Raw genomic sequence first — 21,969 nt, forward strand, 5'->3', positions numbered from 1 at the left:
GCTTTCGCTACCTTGCCGGTCTGACCGAGCTTTTCAGGTGCCTTCTCTGGCTGGAGAAGCCGTCACCTGCTGGGACTGGATGAACACTCTGAGACTGACTCCGGAGCACTGGATGGAAGGTGGGGACAGAGTCCTGGGAAGCCTGCCCACGGGCATCTCTCTGGGGGAGCCACTGTTCTGGGTATTGACAGGGGGTATTTTGGGAAGCCAGAGGGTGAATGGGCAGGGACCGCTCGCCCCCCTCTTCCTTACAGCCAGACCCTGCCCCACTGAGCCACCACGTTTCCTTCCCAGTCTCCTTTGCAGCCCTGATTGACCTCGGCCCCGTGTGGCTGATGTGATGGGGCGTCAACAGAGTCCTAAGTGGGGCTTCGGGGAACACTGAATAGGAGAGGCCTGTTCAGATGCCTCTCTCCTTGTCCTTTCTCTCCTCCACGCGTGGAATGCAGAGGCCAGCGGTGGAGGGGCCCTCATGTGGGTGCCGGGAGGTAACACCCACCCACGAACGATGGTTGACCAGATGGCCGGAAGGAGGCTGGGCCCGGATATCCTTCTGGATTGGGTCAAGCCGGCCCTGGCTTGCTCTCTTTGGGTATCTTCTCTGACGAGGAAACACAACCCCTTCGTCCACTTAAGCCCTACGTTACCAGATACAAGAGGACCAACACGCGTGCAAGCGGAACTGATTTCTCCTAAAACTTTCCTTCGTCCTCCTTCTTTTATTCCCTAAAAGACAAATAACTCCCGTAACACTGTGCATGTGGTCTGCTGGGGTGTTGTGACCCTGTTGCCGAGGGGGCCGCGTGACCTTGGGGCTGGGTGGGACGCTCCCCCCGGGGGGCATGCTGTTGGCTGCCTGTGCCGTGGGAATACCTCTGCAGGAAATGTAACGGGCTCATGGGTCTGTATATTTATGATCTGCCAGAGTAGGTGAGGGGAGGCCATCTGCAGAAAGAAGTGCCTGGAAGGTGTTTGCCAAATTGCTGCCAGTGGGGATGTCTGGGTGGCGGCATTTGGGTGTTTTAATTTTCTGATTTTGGCGCTGGGTGGGGGGGTAAAGATAGTATGTATTTTGTATGAGAAGAACGTCACACTATTAATAATGACACTATTCATAACAGCGTCCTGGAATGGTTTTACTCCCTAGCCACCTGCTGAGCCCTCCTCACACGTCTGGGGCGGTGTGGTCCAGCCAATCTCGGGCTGGGGAAACCACCGCCCCTTAGAGTGGCTCGTAGACGGACAAGTTGGAAGAGATGCTCCTTAACGTCCCCTCGCGCCACGACCACAGCACCCGCGTGCCGACTTCCTCATGCGAGAGGCCGCCTGGGCCTTGCACACTCCCTTCTGTAATCACCTCTTCTCTCGGATTTACCTCGCCTGAGCGCCGAAATCCAATTAGTCGTGACAAATGACCAACACGTCCCCCCGCTCCCCCCTAAAGCCCAACAAAACCTCCACGGAAAGCAGTGTAGACATATTTTCATTTCTTTATTAGAAAGAGGCCTCTACACTATAGCCACCTCTCTCCATTACTTTACACATTTTTCTCTTTCTTTTTTTTTCCCCCTTAGAATACTGTACAGCCGACACAAAAAAATCCCAATGCAGGAAAATACAAACTGGCATATTTAATCAAAACAAAATCATAAGAAATAACAAGCAAAGTGAAATGTCTGTCAATGGTTTTAATTACAGTACAAACAGTATAAATAAAGCGTCATTGAGTCCTTGTGAAACAAACTTGCTGAATGAGGTAATAGAAAAACAACCAAAAAAAGGAAAAAAAAAAAAAACCCAAAGAAACCAAAGCCGTCTCTGGATAAACCCTGGGCCGCTCTTCCGTCTTCTATACATCGCTATTTACAGAAACAAGACGTGCTGGGAGGCGGGCAGGGACCCGGCCTTCCCTGTTCCCTCCTAGAAATGCCTCCTGGCTGCCACCGTTGACCTGCCCACGCTCCCGTTCAGAAACACACCCGTGGCCACACGAGAACCCCATTCGAGGTCATGGGCAGGAGAGGAGGGGACTGTCTGGGGCAGGAAGCTCTCCTGGAACCCACGTGGCCGTGCCCGTGGCTGGCGTGGCCCACCCCTCCAGCCCTTCCCGGGGCAGCCGGCCCAGGCCTCCCAAGGCTTTGCGGAGTGCCCTTGGTCAAGCGCACGCGGCATCCTCCCCAGCACGCGGGTGCTCAGACGGGGGCAGGGGTGCCACCTCAAGAATCTGACAGATTTTAGACAAAAGGACAGCTGCAGGAGGGGAACCGCGATCTTTTCAAGGGTTGGAGAAGACGTGATTTCTAACCTCGAGATGTGCGAACGGCCGCAAAGCGGTTTCTAAGCATTATCTGCTGCCCATGAGCCGTGTGACAACCCAGTCCTCTCTCAGATCTGCCTGGGCACCCGGGGGCGGGGCTGGAAGGCGTGCTTGTGTTCCTGAGAGTGGTCAGTGAGCTAACTCCCGGCTCTGGCCCATGCACCCTTGGTCCCCACTGTCCCCTGACCCTCCAAGGGCCCGGGCAGGATGCACATGTCCCCCAGGCCACTCAGCGGCATGTCAGGTGCAGAGCAGGGTGCAGGGGACATCGGCTGGGCTGCCCACTCAGGCTTTCAACATCCAGGTGCTAAGCTGGAAAGCCCCGGAACGTCCTTCATCCAGCCCGGACACTGGCCATCTTACACGAGGAATCCCTAACTGCGTGGGCTTCTGGGGTCGGGGCCCCATCTTCTTCACATGAGTTTGGGCCAGCTCAGATATTAGCTTCCCAGGCCAGTGTTGACACCATCTGGGGAGGTACGGGGAGGTCAGGGCAGACTCTGATTTAGGGGCAAGCGCTCCCAACACCGGGCTGTTCCGTTTGGAAGATTCCCCAAAGCTCTCACATCTGTGTGGTTCTTTTCTTTTACCCGCGTCTCAAAACAGAAGACAGGATGTCCCTGCCGCCAGGGAATATTCTAGAGGGGACCTAACTCGACTTTGACAGGCGAGTCTCTAGCATACAGCTCCAACGTGACCCTCGGAGGACCTTCTCTACAGAAGCCACACACACCAGGCCAAAATAAAACACAAGCCCTGAGCTGACCCCTCGCACACTGACCAAGGTGGCTTGCCCTGCACGTACCCCGGGCACCGCAGGCCCTTTGGATGGGAAGGCCTCGGAGAAGGGCATTTTTACCAACCGGGTGCAAGCCCCAGAACCAAATGCCGTCACATGAGAACGAAACGAGGGCCTCATTAGTGAAACGCGGTGAGAGCGGTTTTCAAATCTGCGGTCCTGACTCATTGCTTTGGGACGGTGCTTCCTACACTGGTGAAACCAAACTCCTTCTAGAACTTGGGGGTTTTGAAGATCACAGACTAAAAAACAGACTCTCTGGTTTTGCAGAATCCCGTGCTGAGGGCTGATGAATTCGTCCTCTAAATGCCACTCTGCCCAAACCGAAAAACCGGAACTGGAAAGAAGTGCCAATGTATGTTTAAAAAGCAGCAGACATCCCAAATTAAACAGGAAGTCCGTTAATATTGTTTAAAAAAAAAAAAAAATCTATGTAAGGACAGCCCTTCTCCTCCAAGGGTGTTTTTGAAATATGAATTCTAAGCTGCTACCTGTCCTTTCTTCCTCACGAAGGGAGAGGTGACGGGTCAGTGGGGGCGTGCTGACCCCGAGTGGCACTGTTTCTCTCTCCTCGCGAGGGGCCTGGCCATTCTGGGTTCCAGGGACAACTTCCTGGCGACGACGGAAATAAAAGTCTGTTTCCATCTAACCCGCCCCCACCTTCTCTCCTCTGCGTAGTAACTGGAGTTGGATATTTTGAATATTCAATTCAACTTTGAATATTCTGACTGAAAGGCAACCTAATTTCGACGTCTGAACGATGACCGAGCCATCAGGGTGTAGGGCACGGAGTGGGCGGGGGCCCACACCGAGGGCTCACTGACCACAGGGCTTCCAGAAGAAAGCCACTTGGGAATTCAAGCAGGAAACGTGTCGATAATGGCCCGAAGTGAAAAATCCAAGTCTGGATGCCAAAGGCCCTTATTTAGCTTTTTGGTGAAGGATGGGGGTGAGAATCACTTGAAGACAGGACGTCACAAGGTGCGAAACCCCCATTTGAGGAGGCCAGTGAGAAATAAATTATATTTCCCGGGAAAGAAAGATGTGATTCTTCAGCACATTTCTATTCGAATTCCTTCCTGACTGCTTTTCAATTTGTTTGCTTGAAGGACATAAATACAATCCAGGGGAGTTCTAGAAAGTCAGGCCGACCTTGTGGGGCGCGTGAGGGATGGAAATCGCGCAGAGGGGGGAGGGGGGAGGGGCCCATCGAGGGGTAATGGATTCGCTTTCCAATTATCTTTGCCTTTTGAGAAGTTTTTGAGGCCTGACCATACTTACTCTTAGAGGCTCTATATTGTTGCAAGGCTTCTGAACCTCCCTAGGTGGGAATGTGGACTTATTTCTGGAACATTCTAAATGCGAGGAGGAAGGGTGGGCACAGCTGGAGCCGCGGTGACCCAGGTCATCCTCGAGCACAGCTCGGGCTGGGGGCCGGGTAGGACCCAGTGGCCACCCTTGACGGGGAAGACGTGTTCCCCAAGTGCAGGGACTAGACAAGCCGAGCCTGATGCCAGCCCTGAAAGGGACGGCCGCTCCAGCGAGGCCCCTCCTCTGACACTGCTCCCAGCACGCAGGGGTGGGGAAGGGCACTGACTGGCCCTGCAGAGGGGAGGCCCAGAGGCTCAGACGGGAAGGGGGGGCCGTCACCGACTCCCTAGGGTCCTGGCTGGGGGACGCACCGCCAGCCTGGGGGCAGCTCTCCAGGCCTGGGTTCTGGCTTTCTGCTCTCGGCATTCCTGTTCTAAATGAACAATCCCATTTCCTGAGCATCCAGCCTCTGGCTGGGTGTCTGGCTGGCTTTTATCACGTTGGTTGGCAACCGACTGGTCATCAGATCCCGCAAGGCCACCCCGGTTTCACAGATGAGGAAAAAGATCCCCAAAGCTGGGGGCCTCTGCCCAAGGCCACACAGGAGGGACAGGAGAGCCAGGGCTGTCTTTCTCACTGGACCACGCTCTCCCCTATAAGTTAGTGACCGCTGCTTTGAGGATGTAGACAATGACCCTGAATGCGTGCAGGTGTTACAAAACTGCAAAGAACGGTCCCTAGGCCAGACGGCAGAGGCTGGGTCCAAGGCGACCCCATCAGGCTAGACAAAGCTTCAGAAGTCAGCGAGCACCCCCTGCCTCCCCCTGCCTCCTGGGATAATTACGCGCGGTGTGCGTTCACTGGGAGACCAACAACTGCACCTGCTCATGGGGCCACAGACTCGGGAATCTGTCACCCGCTCACCCTGGAGCCGCTCCTCTCCTAGGATGACAGGAGACGGGCGGGGGCCGGCCGGGGCCCCATGACTGGGGCTCTGGGCTTGGAGAGCCACCTTTCCGCCCAGTACCGGAGATCTGCTCTCACGGGGTGAGAATCAAGGCTCCTTTCTCTGCAGGGTTTCTGGGGCACAGAAGGAATCCAGCCAGATCGTGAAGCTACCCTAACCCGTGACTGCGTGCGTGTGTGTCTTCCCCAGCACGTGGTTTCTCGGTAAGGGAAGTTCTACTTCTGAACAGAAGAGGCTGGACTATGCAGTGGTGTCCTCACGGTCACTTCGCAGAACTTCCACGAGAACCAACGAACACAACTCGACCCCCTTCCCAAATTGGTTATTTCTAACACTAGCCCTGGGTTTTGGCTTCCTGGCCTTGGTGTTACGTAAGGCTCTAAGATGGGAATGATAGCATCGTTGGCGAAGAAAGCCCTTCTGGTCTGACACTGAAATATAAACAGATTAGCCATCAGTCACTTTACTTTAGAGGAAAACCCTTGAAAACCACCACTGCCTTTCCTCTGTTGCCAAAACTCGGGCTCAGGAAAGCAGGCCGAATCCCGAAGCATGGCTAAAAATAGCAGAAGAAGGGTCAGGTTTTCTGAGGAGGAATCAATGAAGTCCCCGTGCCGGAGAGAGGGAAGGGGTGCGGTGGGGGAGGTGGGGGGAACCCGGTCTAGCATTCAGGTCGTGAAAGGCTAAGTGAAAAAAGGAGTCATTTGGGAAAATATTATATTATAAACACATATAATAATATGTACACACTCATATACATCTCGAAGAGAAGCCTTACAAGGAATTGTTTGTTTTCAAAACGAGGCTTCGCTATATGATAGGGCGTTCCTATAGTGGGAGTTAACTACAGTGAAATAATTTAAGAATTTCATTTATACTATATCTGCGTTCGCTACGTGAAGTCTACGCTAAAGGCTGTGCGGAGGAGAATGTGTCCAGGTGGAATAGAACAGTAATGAGTTCTTCAAAAATAGGCAGTGACATTTTTTTCCCCTATTCACATTTAAAATAACTACACAGTGATGAAACACAGAATTAAAAACCAGGGGGAGGAGCAGGGACCTGTGGTCAGGGCTCTCAGCCTTCTGAACCTATCGTTCCTGGAGCCCGCTGGGCTCCACGCAGAGGAAGCAAGGTTACAAATGTCCCTGAAACACTGACCCACATATAAATTCTGTGTAAAGCTTTATTTTTTTCCCCACCTACTTGAATTGTGTTTTTTTTTTAAAGTGAAAGAAGAGGGAAAACTCTGACAAAATAGAAGGTTTCATATATGAGAGCAGGGGACTTCCCCGGGGTGGGGGGGCGGCCACTGGCCTAGCGTGGCCTTGGTTTCTGTGCTACAGCAGCCCAGAGGCGCCTTCCCATTGGACGACCCTCTCCTCCCACATACTGCTAAAGCGCTCCAGGCAAAGCTGCCCCTTTCCTTTTTAACCCAGGGTGTCACGATCTGGCCACGTTGAAGGTGGCTAGCGTCTGAAAGCAGCCCCGATGGCACACAGTGACGGCAGACCAGGGGACGTGCTGATAACCCAAACGGACGGCCTGGCCGCCAAGTTAAGCCTTAGCGATTCTCGCCGGCCGGCAGGTGCCGCAGAGCCGTGGGCGGCCGGTCGTGACCTGCCTGTGCAGAGCACGTGGGTCTGGGATTCGCAAAGTCGCCCCCTGCTTTGCCACGGCCCCTCCTCTGGGTCGGCAGAAGTGCCATCAGATCGAAATGATGAGAAATCACATGCCGCCTTCCTCTTCTCTAAAACGCTTCAGTGTCTGGTTTTTTTTTTTTTCCCCCTTTCTCGATTTTAATAAGCAAATTGTACTACTATGTTCTTCTGATGTGTTCCTTTTTCAAAGCTGTCTATCACATTAATGGAAGTGTTTGCTGCTGGGAGTGTTTTCCATGTACAATGATCTGTAACCCTCTCATCTCAACTAGTTGCACATTATTAGTTCACATCTAGTTCAGTTTATAAATTAGCAGAGGTGACATTTGTCTGTACAAAAATCAATGCATATTTATGAACTTCTTTTATTCAAATAGATTTTCACAATCTTATCTAAAGACATAACACAGAAGCCTGGGTGATACTCCGGCATGGCCCAGGAGTGACCGAGACCCAAGACCTCCACCTTGGCAAAAGGAAGTAAAAGACCTCTGCCGTTTGGGGCAAAAAAAAAAAAAAAAAAAAAATAGCCTTTTATGCCTTCGGTTAGTTCACTACGTGTATTCGAAGGGTTATTATTAGCTTGGATCCGTGATTTCCTTTTGAATTTCCGAGTTACCCTTATTTATTTTTTCCATTTTGTTTTTGCACCAAGAGAGCGACGGCAGTCAAATAATACTCAGCAACTGATTTCCTCTCTTTGGACTGAAAAATTAAACAGATACTAAATTATGACAGTGAATTTAGAAAGAAGGGCTCCAAGGGCTCGAAAGAACATGTCTGAGATGATATGATGCTTCTAAGAAGTATTGCAATCACATCGTGGCAAGCATCCGAGCGTGCTGTGTAACTACCTCCTCGGCTAATATGCTTTTTTCTCGGTGATGACTAATCATGTTCTATTAAACAGCGGTAATGCTGGAAGAACTCTACTATACAAGTGTAATGAAGCCAGTATTCTCCCCGGACAGATTAGCTACAACTGATTTGACACATACCATCATAGGGGCTTCAAACCTGACAAACTCTGCCTGCTTCTGATTTATGCCGTCAAGCTCCTCGGAGAAGAGATGAAATCCGAGTGTTCCGTTTGGTGGAGGTGAAATGTACTGATGTGCTTAACTGCCAGTTAAGGAGAGATACCCTTCTCCTTGCTCCCCGCCTCCCCTCCCCCTCTCGTCCCCGTCCCTTGTGCCGTGCTCTGTGTCCACAGGCCGCCGGGCCGGGGGACCTCGCGGTGTGCTATCAAGAAACCAAGGCCCCCCCGGGCAGCCCCTGCTCGTCGCGGGGGGTGGGGGGCAGTTCGGGGGGGGGGGGGAAGGAGTCGGTCCTGCAGCCTCGCGGCCTCCGCTGCGCCCCCGTGAGGACGGTCAGGCTTTTGTGATTGCGCGCGGGGTGAGGGCGGGTGGGCGGCTGCCCGCCAGGAGGAGTGGGGACGCGACGGGACTCACGTGTCGTGACTTCTGGGCGAGGGCGCGAGGCTGCGGGGGCCCGGCGGTCCTCAGATGATGGTGGGCACCCGCCCGCTGCTGTTGTTGCGATTATTGTTCTTCCTGGACAGGTTGGGGGTGGCCATGAGCACGAAGCGCTCGTCCGGACAGCCGTACTGCAGCAGGACGTCGATGCACTCCTGGCTGGACGCCTGCCGGGCGTAGGCCAGCGCCGTGTTCCCGTGGGCGTCGCGGGCCATGACGTCCACCCCGTACTGCGGAGGCAACGGAGAGGGCCGTTAGGGTCGCGGGGGGGAGGAGGGGACCAGGAGGCGCCTTTCTCCAAGCCGTGCGGCAGCTCGTGCGGGGGAGGGGGGACGGACCACCCCGGGAAGGGCTACAGACGAGGTGGCTAGGGACACAGATGGCCAGAGGCCACAGTCGGCCCCACGGCGTGTCCTTTGAAAGAAACCATGCGCTTTTGACACCCAGAAGGCCCTCCCTTCTGCAGGAGACCGAGGGTAATCCTGGCTTTGTTAGTTCTATTCTGCCTTTCCAATCGTAAAAACAAAAAATAAGCACTTCTTGATCTCGGAGGTGATTCCCTTTCATTGGGGGAAATCTGTATGTAAAACACAAGGGTGCAGAGCAGTCCTCTGTTACCGCTATCCAGGTCCTACTATGGGTAAGCACCGCCATCCGCCCCCCCCGGGGACCTCTCGGCAGGCTGCCTTCTGTCGCCCTTCGGTGGGGATGCGCGATGGCTGAGCCCCAGAGGTGTGCGGGTCGTGCCACCGCGGGTGTGGGCTGCTCAGGCGCCCGCGGCTCTACACACTGTCCCCCTCTTGTCGCCATTCAGGCTTCATGACGAATGCGTCCGTAGAAATCTAAGAATAATTCTTCCTAGGGGCGCCCGGGTGTGCCACTTGGTTGAGCGTCCGACTTCAGCCAGGTCACGATCTCGCGGTCTGTGAGTTCGAGCCCCGCGTTGGGCTCTGTGCTGACAGCTCAGAGGCTGGAGCCTGCTTCGGATTCTGTGTCTCCCTCTCTCTCTGCCCCTCCCCTACTTGCGTTTTCTCTCTCTCTCTCTCTCAAACAAACAAACAAACAACAGAATAATTTTCCCTAGTGGAAGTTAACCAGAACAGTCCAGAAGAAGCCCTTTGGTAAAGTCCTACCATCAAACTGGGTCCAGTATTTCTGGGTTGGGTAAAGGGAAAACCATATAAAGTAGCTGTATTCTCCCCCTCCACCCCCCTCCCAAACACAGAGGACGGCAGTTGGTTGTAAAAGGAACAGGACAGACACTCCACCCGCACCTGACCCAGAGGGGTCATGAGACAGATGAGCTCTGCAGACACCCAGCGAGGGAGGGCTGGGCAGAGCAGGCCCCGCGGACCCCCTCCCTCCCTCTGATCGGTCCTCAAGCGGCGTCCTCACACAGGGGAGCCCGGCAGCCAGGGGCCTCCGCGCCTCAATTCCAAATTCCCTACTCGTGTGCTTCCCATCTTCAGACCCGCCGCCTCCCACCAGAAAGATGCCCGCAGAGCAGAGCAAGGCGCCCGCGGCTATGCTGTCCTGTACGCGGTGACCTACCCAGATCAGGAGCTGCGCCAGGACCACGTTCCCCTTCCGGCATGCCAGGTGCAGCGCGGTGCGGCCGTCCCCCTCTCCACACGTCTCGTTCACCTCGTCCCGGGAGCCGTGAGCCAGCAGCAGGATGACGGCCCGCAGGTCCTCGTCGGCGGTGGCCCGCAGCAGGTGCTGGCCCAGGGACAGCTCCGTGCAGGGCAGCGGGGCCAGGAAGAGCTTCTGTTCGTACTTGGCCCGGATCCACCGCTCCTTCTCTTCCCTGCAAGAGTCCCCACACGGGTGCAGTCGCAATCAGGAAGGGTGGCCGAGGCCGAAACCCCTCTGCTCCAGAACCCACGTGGTCCGGGGGCATCGGGGAGGAAGCGAGATAGCAGGAGACGAGTTATCTTCACAAGGAAGCCCCCTGAGGGACGGGTTTACTTTTTTTACAAAGTGGGGTCCCTGACCAGCAGCAGCTGGGAACTTGTCAGAAATGCAGAATCTCAGGCTCCGCCCTGGACCTCCAGAGTCAGAACCTCTTGGGGGGTGGTTGCAGAACCTGCAGGGGTGGGGGGTTCTGATGCCGCGGAAGCTGTGGCCAGGGGGAACCACCCCCCTGGCCGGGGTCTGGCACGATGCAGGGTGAATGCCACAGGCCAGATAAGCAATGACAGCGTTTAGTCGGGATCAGAGGACATTGCGGAGCACAGCGTACAGGATGGCCAGTGGGCTCCCCACACCTGGGTGTGACCTTGAACTCTTAGCTCTTAATTCCTCCCCACGGAAGGGAGTATGTGATCCCCCTGGGATCTCCACATCCTTCAGTTGAGGAAAATCTTACTACAGGCCCACGGATGAAACCGCAGAGACCCCCATGTGGAGGTCTAGAAAAGACAAGCTAACTAAGTTCCTACGTGATTCTGTAATCTCTCTGGATACGTGGGGAACATCAAGATGTTCTAGGGCCCAGCCCAGGAGACAAGGCAGGCGGCCCGAGGCCAGAGCTGAGCTAGGGGTGCAGGAGGGGAGGACCCTGGGGAAGGGCGGGGAAGGGCCTTGGGATGCAGACAGCAGCCCCAGGCGTCCCTCCCCCAGCAGCACTGGGCCTGCTGAGAATGTGCTTCCTGAACTTTGGGGGAAGGCGGGGTTCAGGGTCCAAGTGGCACAGGATGCTGCCTGTGACATCTGGAAGGAGGGCTGGGGAGGAAGAGGAGAGGGCAGAATGGGAAGGGAATGGGCAAAAGGAGACAGAAAGGAAGAGACCCACAGCAAAGCGTGTTCACACCGTCCGAAGCAAAGGTCTGTGGCTGCTTAATGAAAGAAGAAAAAAGCCCTACAGAGAAGAGGGACTCTAATGCCCCAGAGACTTAAATGATACACTGGTTCACAACCAACCCCCCCTAAAGCCCCGCGTTTTCTCCAAGAGAATAATCAGGGTGCAGAGCTACAAACTACACAGAGAATCACTTAGGGCTTCCGTGACACCCTAGAAAGAAAACTCATTAACCATGACATTTCTTCTTCGGAAGGACAGAAAAGACGCCTTGTTTACACCTTTTACTCGTGTTTACACTGCTCCCAGTGATCTAGTGTCGGGTTAGCCCTAATCTGTTTTTAAATACTTAGGCAAACAGATTCTTCCAGGAGCAAATCTGGATTAGTTTTGCTTCATTTCCTGGTCCATGCGAGTGACCCCAGGGTGACCCCCGACCCTTTTCATTCAGAGATTTCCAGGACAAACACTTGGCTACAGCTGAGAACCCACCCCCGCAGCCGGGACGAGGCTGAAGCTGGACGCGGCCCGCACCCTGTCCCCGCCTGGGCCAAAATACCGGGCGGGCGAGAGACAACACTCTCCAAACAAAATCGTGTTTCTCGTGCTATGAAAAAAACCGCATTTAAAATGTATTTAACATACGTTGGTGCGTTTCGTAAACCGCCAAACAGCAAGAACAAAACGGGAATGAAATGAAAAGGGACAATGGTGAAGGGTGCATCCAGATTCTCAAGTCCCCACTTGCTAGCTCTCGTTTTTTGGTGGGCATTAAAGTCAGATCTGTTTTCTTCTGCTCTGCTTGGTTTTAATTCGCATTGCCAAATCACCCAGGGATAAAACAGGGAACCGAACACTGGAACTATCGTCCTAGCTGTAGTTATCCAATTCTCTTTTTAATATTCGGACATCCCAGCCGAAGAATGAAGAAGGCCCCCAGCTTCTGGGTCCTCTCCTGCGGGCGGTGTGCTCTCCTGGGGAAGTGGGGCGGCGGCGGGGGGGGGGGGCGGTTTTTGTCCTGGGATCTGGTCACCCCACAAACAAGCTCGCCTGAATTCACTGAAATTGAAGTCGACGCGTGTCTGAATGATTGTGTTTAAACCGCTTCTTGCTTTTATTTAAAAAAATTTTTTTTCTTTAATGTTTATTTCTGAGAGAGAGACAGAGCGGGAGCAGGGGAGGGGCAGAGAGAGAGGGAGACACGGAATCCGAAGCAGGCTCCAGGCTCCGAGCTGTCAGCACAGAGCCCGACGCGGGGCTTGAACCTATGAGACGTGAGGTCGTGACCTGAGCCGAAGTCGGACGCTTAAGTGACTGAGCCACCCAGGCAGCCTCCCCCACCCCGCCCCATTCCTCGCTTTTTAAAAGTCAGTGCTGTTTATAATTACGGAACAAAGGTGGGTCCAGATTTCATGGGGCTGAATACCAGTCTGGGAGCTTCTTTCGAAGGAAGGCTCTACTGTTATGTCTGTAAAATTAGGAACAGGGTCTTGGAGAGGGTTCCTGCAAGGGAAGGCCGGAGGTTGGCAGCCTTTACGGCTGATCCGCCTGTGACCCTGCAGGAGCGGGAGCAAGGGGACAATTACCAATAGGGCTGCACGGCCCCCACCGACTCAAATACAGAAAACAGGCCTGATGCTGGGGGCCGTCCCCGAGGAATACCGCAAGGACACAGAACAAAGCCTCCACGTGGCCTTCTTGGTGGGGACTGCCTCTTCCAGCCCATGTCCACCTGGCCCCCAGAGCTGTTTAACGTATGGCTTTCGTCACGTGACGGAAACACGGCTCTTCACCAAAACTTCTCTGCCGTTTAAAAGCAGAAGCTTTCTTGGGGCGCCTGGGTGGCGCAGTCGGTTAAGCGGCCGACTTCAGCCAGGTCGCGATCTCGCGGTCCGTGAGTTCGAGCCCCGCGTCGGGCTCTGGGCTGACGGCTCGGAGCCTGGAGCCTGTTTCCGATGCTGTGTCTCCCTCTCTCTCTGCCCCTCCCCCGTTCATGCTCTGTTTCTCTCTGTCCCAAAAATAAATAAAAAACGTTGAAAAAAAAAATTAAAAAAAAAATAAAAGCAGAAGCTTTCCACGCCGGCTTCTGGGCCCTACAGGACTTCGGCCCCTCGCTGTTTTTTCGGATACCGGGAGGGGCCGGAGCGCTAAGCGAGGCCACTTCATGTCTGAATCAGGAATGCTTCTGTTTCGTGGCTGAAATCCAGCAAGTAGGAACGGAGAACTCAGACAAGGGCGTGTGAGGGTTTTGCGAATTCAGGAACCCCCTACTTATGCTCAAGCACTTGCTGTTGTTTAGAACCCGTGTCCTGCGGTCACCGTGCACCCCGATACACCGGGCGGGGGTGGGTAAGCTTTACCCCGTGTGCTTTCCACGGTGGCCGAGGGCAGGAGAAGAGAATCGCCCCAAGGCCGGTGGGGCCACAGGCCTTGGTTTTGGCAACGGAGAGACGGGATCTATGTGCCTGCTTCCATGGTGTAGACTTCCACGCCTTCACTGACTTCTCGGGCCGTCCCTCCCTCGCCCATAAAGCGGGTCTACGGAAGGCAGGGTGGTTTCAGGGCTGAGGCCGCATGTCTGGAGGATGTGCTGGCCCAGCCGTCGCTCTGCAAGTGGCAGCTGTTGGTGCTGCAACGATGGAGTCAAACAGCAGCTCTAATGACGCACCGTTGCCATCGAGCACCTGAGAACGCACCTGCGGGGGTGGTGGGCGGGACAAAGGTGGCCGTGGTGGCCGAACGCCAGCTGGACGCTCAGGGTTCTAAGTCCGGGCCGTCAACGTGCTCGGCGGGGTGAGGTGGGGACTCTTGGCCAGGGGCCCCGACAACTCCACCAGCGTCCCTGGTGTGTGTGACCCCCACACCCTACCACGGGCAGCAGAGGGGCTCGGGATGCTGGGAGACGGGTGCCCAGCCGGCGTAAAGGACCCTGTGGCTGTCAGCAGGTCTGGGGCCAAGTGCGGTTAGCCCCTGTCCACAGCCTTGAGATATCCCAAGTCTTCTTGGACTGAATTGTGTCTCCTCCCCGCCGCCCCCCAATCCATATGCTGAAGCCCTAGTCCCAATGTGTCTGTATTTGGAGGCCAGGCCTCTAGGGATGTAACTGAGGTTAAATGAGGTCATAAAAGTGGCCTTATGAGACGAGGAAGAGACACAGGGATCTCTCCCCGAGGGAGGGCACAGCAAGACGGCACGGTCTGCGAGCCAGGAAGAGCTCTCACCAGAAACCAGCCCTGGCACCCTGACCTTGAACTTCGTGCCTCCGGAGCCGAGAGAAAACACAGTTATGTATTGGAGACACCCAATCTGCGGTATTTCGTTAGGGTAGCCCAGTCTGACCCGTAACATTCTGGACACCCACGGCCTCTACCATTGTCCTCCGGCTTCCGTGCCGACACGTAACACGCGAAAAACGGACACTCCGGTAGTGTTTCCTTTTCTACGAGAATGTTCTAAGACCGTTTGCCCTACGAAGCCAGGATGCCAACACACAAATACTCTAATTGTTACTCTGATGTCCCAATCTTCCTTCTGGGATCCCCAGCTTGTCTTGGCCGAGCCTTTCATTTCCCCCAAGGAAGGCCAGTTCAAGAGCAGCGTAGCTGGCAACAGATCACTTCACCTCGTTCCAATCCCCTGGAGGCCCGCTGCTCACAGCCTCCGTTAGCTAATGAGCTAAAAAATGACTTATTGGCACGGCCGGCCGTCAGCAGAAAGAAGGCGGCCCAGCTCCTCATTTGAGCCTCGTGCTGACACACCTTTAAATAAATCAACCGCACGGGAGTGAGAGAAAATGAGAGAACGGACGACTAACCAGAAGAAAGACACTGACCCAATCCCCCCAAAATAAAAAGGAAAAGATACAATCGAAGGTGCAGTAGTAAATATTTTCTTCTCTTCCGGCCTGAAATGAAGCCCCTTTATTAGGTGGCCCTCCACCCCCCACCGGCCCCTGAGCCAGGAAACCGCCTGGTGGGTGAGCTGTGGGCCGGTCAGGTACCGAGCACAGGATATGGGGGTCAGGGAGCAGGTGGGGTCCCGGCGGTCCCCAGCACCGTGTGTGCACAGAATCTTGAAGGGTCTGCAGGGCTGGGATGCACTCTGGTCCTGCAGCCCGACAGACAGGCTCTGCCACACTTGACCTTGATGTGGTCAAGGCTCCGCGTGCCCCCCGAAGATGAGTCTGGGACACATCCCAGCTGCCACCTGCATATTCAGTGCTTGCCAGACGGACATGACGTCATTCCCAGGCGCCAGTAAATACCGCCCGCAGGTCCCAGGAGCACCTGCTGTGGCGATCCTGAGGGTGAGGACGACGACGAGGAGGAGGGAAACCACCTTTCCTGGTAACTCCCAGTGACGCTGGGCTCATCAAGGGCCCCTGAGCATGGTCCCCGTTCCTACAAAGGAGCTACATGTCAAACACCGAGCAAAATGCACATGTGATCGCAGAGTCATGGCCATATTTTGAGAGAAATTATGACATTTTAAAAGGAAAGGCCTTTTGGGGTGCTTGGGTGCCTCAGTCAGTTGAGTGTCCGACTTTGGCTCAGGTCACAATCTCATGGTTGCTGAGTTCGAGCCCCACGTCGAGCTCTCTGCTGTCAGTGCAGAGCCTGCCTCGGATTCTCTGCCCCCCTCTGTCTGGCCCTGCTCGTTCTCACTCTCAAAAAAAGGACAGGTCTTTTCCTGAAAAGCCTCAAAAGAAAAAGAGACGGGTCATCTGCGTTCCAAGTTTCAGAGAAGGCGCAAGTGTGGGTGGTGTGCAACGAACGGCTTTCTGAGTTTGAAATAGGGCGGCTGGACCGTGAAGACACGGGGGGGGCCCGGGGTCATGCAGGCAGGTCGCAACGTGGGAGGAAGAGGCTGCCGGCAGGCGGGGCAGAGCCAGGCTCCCAGACCAGCCCTGGCCTTCGAGATGGGCTTTGGGGACCGGCTGCAGCCGGGAGCTCCGTAGGGTTGGGCCACAGTCCCGCTCCCCTCGGCCGACCCGGGGACCGGACGGAGACGAAGGGCACGGACGCTGGTACCATCCTGCCGGTGTGGCACCAATAACGCCCAGGGTCTATTAAAATGAGCCAGGTGATGCACTCCGGCAAGGACAGCTAACTCAGCGGATGGCAAGATCAAGGTGAGAGTCAGGAAAAGACGATGAAGAGGAGGTGGGGGAGGGGCAGAAAGGAGCATTTACATTTGCAGAGAAAACGAGCTGGGTCGGGGTGGTGGGAAGCAGAGCTTTATCCCCCTGTGTCTGAGGCGAGGACCCGGGGATGGGGCGGCTCGAGGTGTGTGGGCTGCCCCGGGCTCTATCTTGGGTCACGGGGCCGGTCGTGGGGTGAGGACCACTGTGCCCGGTCCTGGCCTGGCAGTCCACTGCAGTGCCCCGCTCCAGGGGAGACACGAGGGTCTCCGGCCGGCCAGCCAGAGGTGTCTGGAAGCCGAGAATGCCACCAGGGCGAGACCAGCCACACCTGATGCTGACGATCACGATGACAAAGGCCCCGAGTGTGAGGGTCATCTGTCCCCAGTAACTGAAGGGGTGTCCCGGGAAGGGCTGGGCATCCGTGGCACCTCGAGCCGCCCAGCACTGGGCTGGCGCCTTCCAATCCCTGCGAGCAGAGGCCTCCGACGTGAAGTCCCTAGGATGCCGCCCTCCACGCGTGCTGCTTTCCACCCGGCCTTGACCCCGCACCCTGTTTCCACCGCTGTTTCCAACTCTGCCTGAGCCACGTGTGGGCTTGCGGTGATCCGCCTGTGGGCACGCGTTTCTGTCTTGACTCTGTCACCCAGACGAGGAACGTGACCGCCGACGTCACAGCTACAGTTTAAGGACTTCTGATGCGTCGGCCATCGGGCTGAGCCTTTTGTCAATTTAGAAGGGGAGAATGGGAGCCAGAGAGAGGTGGGTCCCCCGCCTGTGACGGCCAAGCGGCTGACCCCGGTGGTCACTGTCTCAGCTCGTCCTCTGGGCTCTGCTGCCTTCCCAAGAAGGGGAAGCCCCGATCCCAGGCCACCGCCCCGGCAGGGTGTCCCGGTCGGGCCTGCGGCACTGGCCTGCTCACAGCCCCTCTCTGACGATCTCGACACCGGATCCTCCCTGTGGGGAACGGTTCGATGGGACTTGTGTCAGAGAATCGAGAGCTGAGCCCCGCCCCCTCCCCCCCCACCAAGGGGCAGCATGAGCCACGTGCTGGTGTCTGAGTTTAATCCGAGTAACACAAGATCGCTCGGTTGCTCTAGACAGGCCTCACACACACCAGGTGCACCGGCAGCTGCTGTCTTGGACGGTGCACGTGATCTGGAACGTTCCCACTACTGCTTGCAGATAGGGCCCATGGAGACGATTGGTCATTTCTTCCCTCCCAGTTTTTCCTTACCAAAATGCTCTGGCATTAAAAACAAATACGGAATGAAGAGAAATGAAACCACAGATGTCTGAGCGTAGCGAGTGCGAAGGAAACGACACGGATACCAGGGCTCGCGACAGAAGTGCTGTGAGGGGAGGTGCCCGGGCAGCTGGGTCCCAGAGAGGACCTGGGTCACCGTCAGTGTCAACGACCCCGGCAGTCAGTGAGGAGCAAAGGGCAGGGCAAGTCTCACGGGCCCGCGGGGAGACCCGGAGAGCAAAGGAAGAGCACGCTAGGCACAGGCCACGGTCCTCAGAGAATCGTCTGGACGCGGTGCCCCTTTCTCCGCTCCCCGTGCATTCGAAGGCGAGCTGCGAGGATGCAGTCACACGGAACCGCCACCGGCCGCGTTATAAGTCTGGCAGGGAGGGCTCAGCAGGCTGCCAAGGGGTAACGAGGTTAATGGGTTGGATTCCCAGAAAAGAACGTTTTCAGCGAATAACCACAAAGCTTTGGGTTGGCTTTCGGCACGGTTCTGTGGCACTACAGGACACAAGTCGTGGGGGGAGGCAGACCCTGGACGGTGACCAGACGCCCCACTAGGTCCTCGAGGGTGTCGTGAGCAGTGGTCCCCGGTGGTTTTGGCCGCAGCCCTCCACTCCCCACAAACGAGGCTTTCACCGGATGCCTGTGTAAGGCACTGGCCAACAACGGCCTTTCCCGAAAGCCCTGTGTCAAGTCTAATGTGTTCATTTTTCTGGGAACCCCTCCCCCAAACATTAAAGGCCCAAGACCTTTTTTTGGTGCCTGTCACTTGTCACAATGTTCCTCTCGGGAACATCTTTCTTCCCACTCGGCGGGCCGGGAGAGGATTTGTCAACGCTGATTAAAAAAAAAAAAAATTTTTTTTTTAATGTGTATTTATTTTTGAGAGAGACAGAGAGAGAGAGTGGGAGCCGGGAGGGGGAGAGAGAGACAGGAAGACACAGAATCCGAAGCAGGCTCCAGGCTCCGAGCTGTCTGCACAGAGCCCGACGCAGGGTTCAAACTCACAAACTGTGAGACGGTGACCTGAGCTGAAGTTGGATGCTTAACTGACTGAGCCACCAGGCGCCCTCGTCAGTGCTGATTTTAAAGGAGATTCTGGAGCAAAGCATATCGGAGCAAAGGAATATCCTCAGCAGTCACAGGAGGCCTGTGTGGCTTACACGGCGACTGGGACAGCGACGGGAGAGGAAAGAAAGAGCCAGCTAGCAGCAAGGAATTTCCAAAGTGTCTTTCTGCCTCAAGCAAAGCAGGAACTGGGAGGGAGGCACGGAAGGGGGGCCGGAACAATATGTTAGGAAAACAGGGGGCTTCCTCTCTCTGCAGGAGAAGACCCCGGCCCGCGGCAGGCTGCCCCTGGCACGCATGCCTTCTCCCCTGGCCGCGTTGCTAAGGAAGGACGGCCAACAAAGACCGATGGATATTTATTCCTTAATTACCGAAAGCTTTTAAGAAACTGGCCACTGTAAATCCCGCATGCAGAGAGCAGGAGGCAACGGACAAGGATTTATGCTCACGGGGCAAAGACAAAATAAATATCCCGCCTGACTTCTGATCAATATTATGAGTGTTTTTGCCAACCTGCAGGGTGTTTTATGAGTTCCGAGGAACGGAACAGAATCATTATTAATTAAATAAAGCCAACTATATTAGGCTTATTACTTCTGTGAGTCATAGTTAGCGGTGCCCAGCTGTAGGTGTTGGGGGCGGGTGGCTCAGTGCGCAGGTGCGGCCCGGGGCAGCCCGGGAGGCGGGATCACGTGCTCAGGGGCACGGCACGGCCAGTGCCCCCTCGGGTCCCCTTCCACCTAGACGGCAGCGGATGAGAGCACTAGCCATAAGCAGAGCTGGCTCTCCCCGCCACACCTCAGTCCGGGGTTCAGGCTGAGTCCTGGGGCTCCTGGGGCTTCGCTGTCGTTAGCGCTGGGCACCTCCCAACACCTGTCTGTTTGGAACCTGGCCAGGCCGAGCAGAAATACGCACCAGGCTACAAGCAACAGGGCAGATACAACATCACCCCTCTAAAGTTCTGGGGCAACCTGTAGGAATTTTACCTGGAAACCTCAAAGCAGGCACGAGCGCGAGCTGGCCTGGGAAGGAGGAAACATTCGGCTGATCGTGGACAAGACCCAGCTCGAGCCTCACCCCCTTTGGTCGTCTACCAAGCACCAGGTACTCACAGAGAACAGACCCTGGGCCTTGATTTCCCCTCTGGGTGATTTAAAGGCCTACTGAGGTCCCACAGGAACATCCGCTTGAGAGGTAGCTGTCCAGGATGGAACGAAGGCAGGGGCTGAGTCACGGGGCTGGGAGAGCCCACCCCGCCGGGCCAGGTGTCCGCCCAGGCCTTCCTCCTCTCGCCGGGTCCACTCGACGGGAGGCCTCGGCCTGGCTTTCCGTGTGGACAAACGCCGCCTCTAGAACGCATGGCAACCGTCCGCTGGGGACCCGGCACGCGCCCACTGCCATAGGCAGAGGCAGCCGGGGGGCCTCTCCCGTCCGCTCGTGTCCGACCTGTGGATGCCGTGCTGCCACCAGCACCGTGGCCGAGGAAGGCGCAACCCCCGCCCCGGCTTGCGGCCCTCCACGAGCGACCGCCGCCTGTCTGCTGAGAGTGACCCACGTGCTTTCTCAGGCTCCCTGCACGGGAAACGAGTCCCAGGACGAGAGAATCTGCTCACGCTTACTTTCTGGTCCCTGGAACCACAGCACGGACCCCAGAGCCCAATCCTCTCCAAACCTCTCACAGCCCACTTGGGAGGCGGCCAGTTCGAAAGGGTGGGTGTGGGCGGAAGGGGACGTAGGGCCTAGGGGGCTGTCTGCCTGGACCCCTGGACAGAGCTGGGGCAGGGGGGGCCCAGGTAGTGGGGGCAGAGAGTAGGCACACTGAGGGCAACTCAGAGCAAGTCTGTCGTTCAAGGAAATCCTTTCAGAACCTCGTTATGCTATTAGAGAAGGGCGGGACACCCAGGCTGTTCCAGAAGCAGCCGTGGTATTTTTATTTTCAGTATTTCCCGCCCCCCCGGCCCCCATTTTCTGATCTATTGTCCAACAACACAGCGAAATGCGGGACGTGAGAGGAAAAACCACCGGAGGTACAGACGCCTCACTGGGAAACTTCTCACCGTCTCTGTGCTCCAGGGTCACGTTTCGCTCCCAGGCATATTATCTCGTTGGAACTTTAGCAGACACCTTTATTAGGCTGTGCAAAGCTAGTCTGACAAATTAAGTTTGTGAATTAATTTGCAAACTGAGTGAATGCTTTCACGTTGGAATCGCGGCTAAGCTACAGCGGCCACCCGCACGCCGCCGTCTCCGGGCTTCAACGTTAGAGAAAACGTGAGCAACCGTTTTAGAGCACAAATGCCGATAGATCTGTGCCAAGTCGGAGGGGGCCTGAGCCAGTCAGGTGAGGCGGTCCTAGATCCCGCGTAATGTGTCATGAAACGGGACGCGCCTGGGCAGCCCTCGCGTCAGCCCTGGTGGTAGGACCCCCATCACAGCGAATTAAGTTCGCCATAACAGTGGCTGATGGGATCCGCTTTGGAACATATCGCATCATAAACAGATAAGGGAAGAGAAATGGCCCTTTTCCTCCGCTCGGAATACTGTAAAATGGATATGAGCCTCTGCTGTACGTGCACCAGTGCCCTTTAAACACCAGGGAGCGGACACTCCATGGCTCTTCTTAAACGAGAAACCAAGGGGCAAGACGCAGTAATTGCAGAGGGCCAAGCATGACCTGGTGGCTTCTCAGAGACCTGTCCGCTACGTGGTTGTTCAATAAGGAGACAGAGGAGGCTGCAGGTTACGGATTGGCGACAGCTGCAGAGCGATATGAGCTCTGAGCAGGGGCTGACAAGCGGCTTTGGGGACCACAGACTTCAGCAATACAGCACCTTGGGCTTAAAAACAATTTTTTTCAATGCTTATTTACTTTTGAGAGAGTGCGCGTGCGTGAGCGGGGGAGGGGCAGAGACAGAGGGAGACACAGAATCCGAAGGAGGCTCCAGGCTCCGAGCTGTCAGCACACAGCCCGACCCGGGGCTCGAACTCACAAACTGTGAGATCGTGATCTGAGCTAAAGTCGGATGCTCAACCGACTGAGCCCCATGTTTCTTTCTTGTTTTTTTTAGTGTTTACTTATTTTGAGAGAGAGAGAGAGAAAGAGTGCATGCATGTATGCAAGCAGAGCAGGGACAGAGAGAGAGAGAGAGAGAGAGAGAGAGAGGGAGAGAGAGAGAGAG

General features: G+C 55.7%; 1 protein-coding gene across 11 annotated transcripts in view; it reads right to left on the minus strand.

Annotated features, from left to right (window-relative positions):
- Positions 1 to 1,833: 1,833 nt before the first annotated feature.
- Positions 1,834 to 21,969, minus strand: part of AGAP1 (ArfGAP with GTPase domain, ankyrin repeat and PH domain 1) — a 548,021-nt gene continuing 527,885 nt past the window's right edge. For 10 of the 11 annotated variants that reach the window (XM_040450592.1, XM_040450586.1, XM_040450585.1 and 7 more), the window contains 2 exons: positions 10,082 to 10,337; positions 6,095 to 8,760 (listed from right to left, as the gene is read on the minus strand). In XM_040450592.1, the coding sequence (XP_040306526.1) occupies positions 8,557 to 8,760; positions 10,082 to 10,337 (460 nt within the window). In that variant the 3' untranslated portion in view covers positions 6,095 to 8,556. Of the gene's footprint in view, positions 1,847 to 6,094; positions 8,761 to 10,081; positions 10,338 to 21,969 lie in introns of those variants that run through there. The other variant, XR_005783188.1, reaches the window with a different exon arrangement.

The sequence above is a fragment of the Herpailurus yagouaroundi genome, unplaced genomic scaffold (genome assembly GCF_014898765.1).
Source record: "Herpailurus yagouaroundi ecotype Mexico unplaced genomic scaffold, PumYag 202, whole genome shotgun sequence".
NCBI classification, from domain to species: domain Eukaryota; kingdom Metazoa; phylum Chordata; class Mammalia; order Carnivora; family Felidae; genus Herpailurus; species Herpailurus yagouaroundi.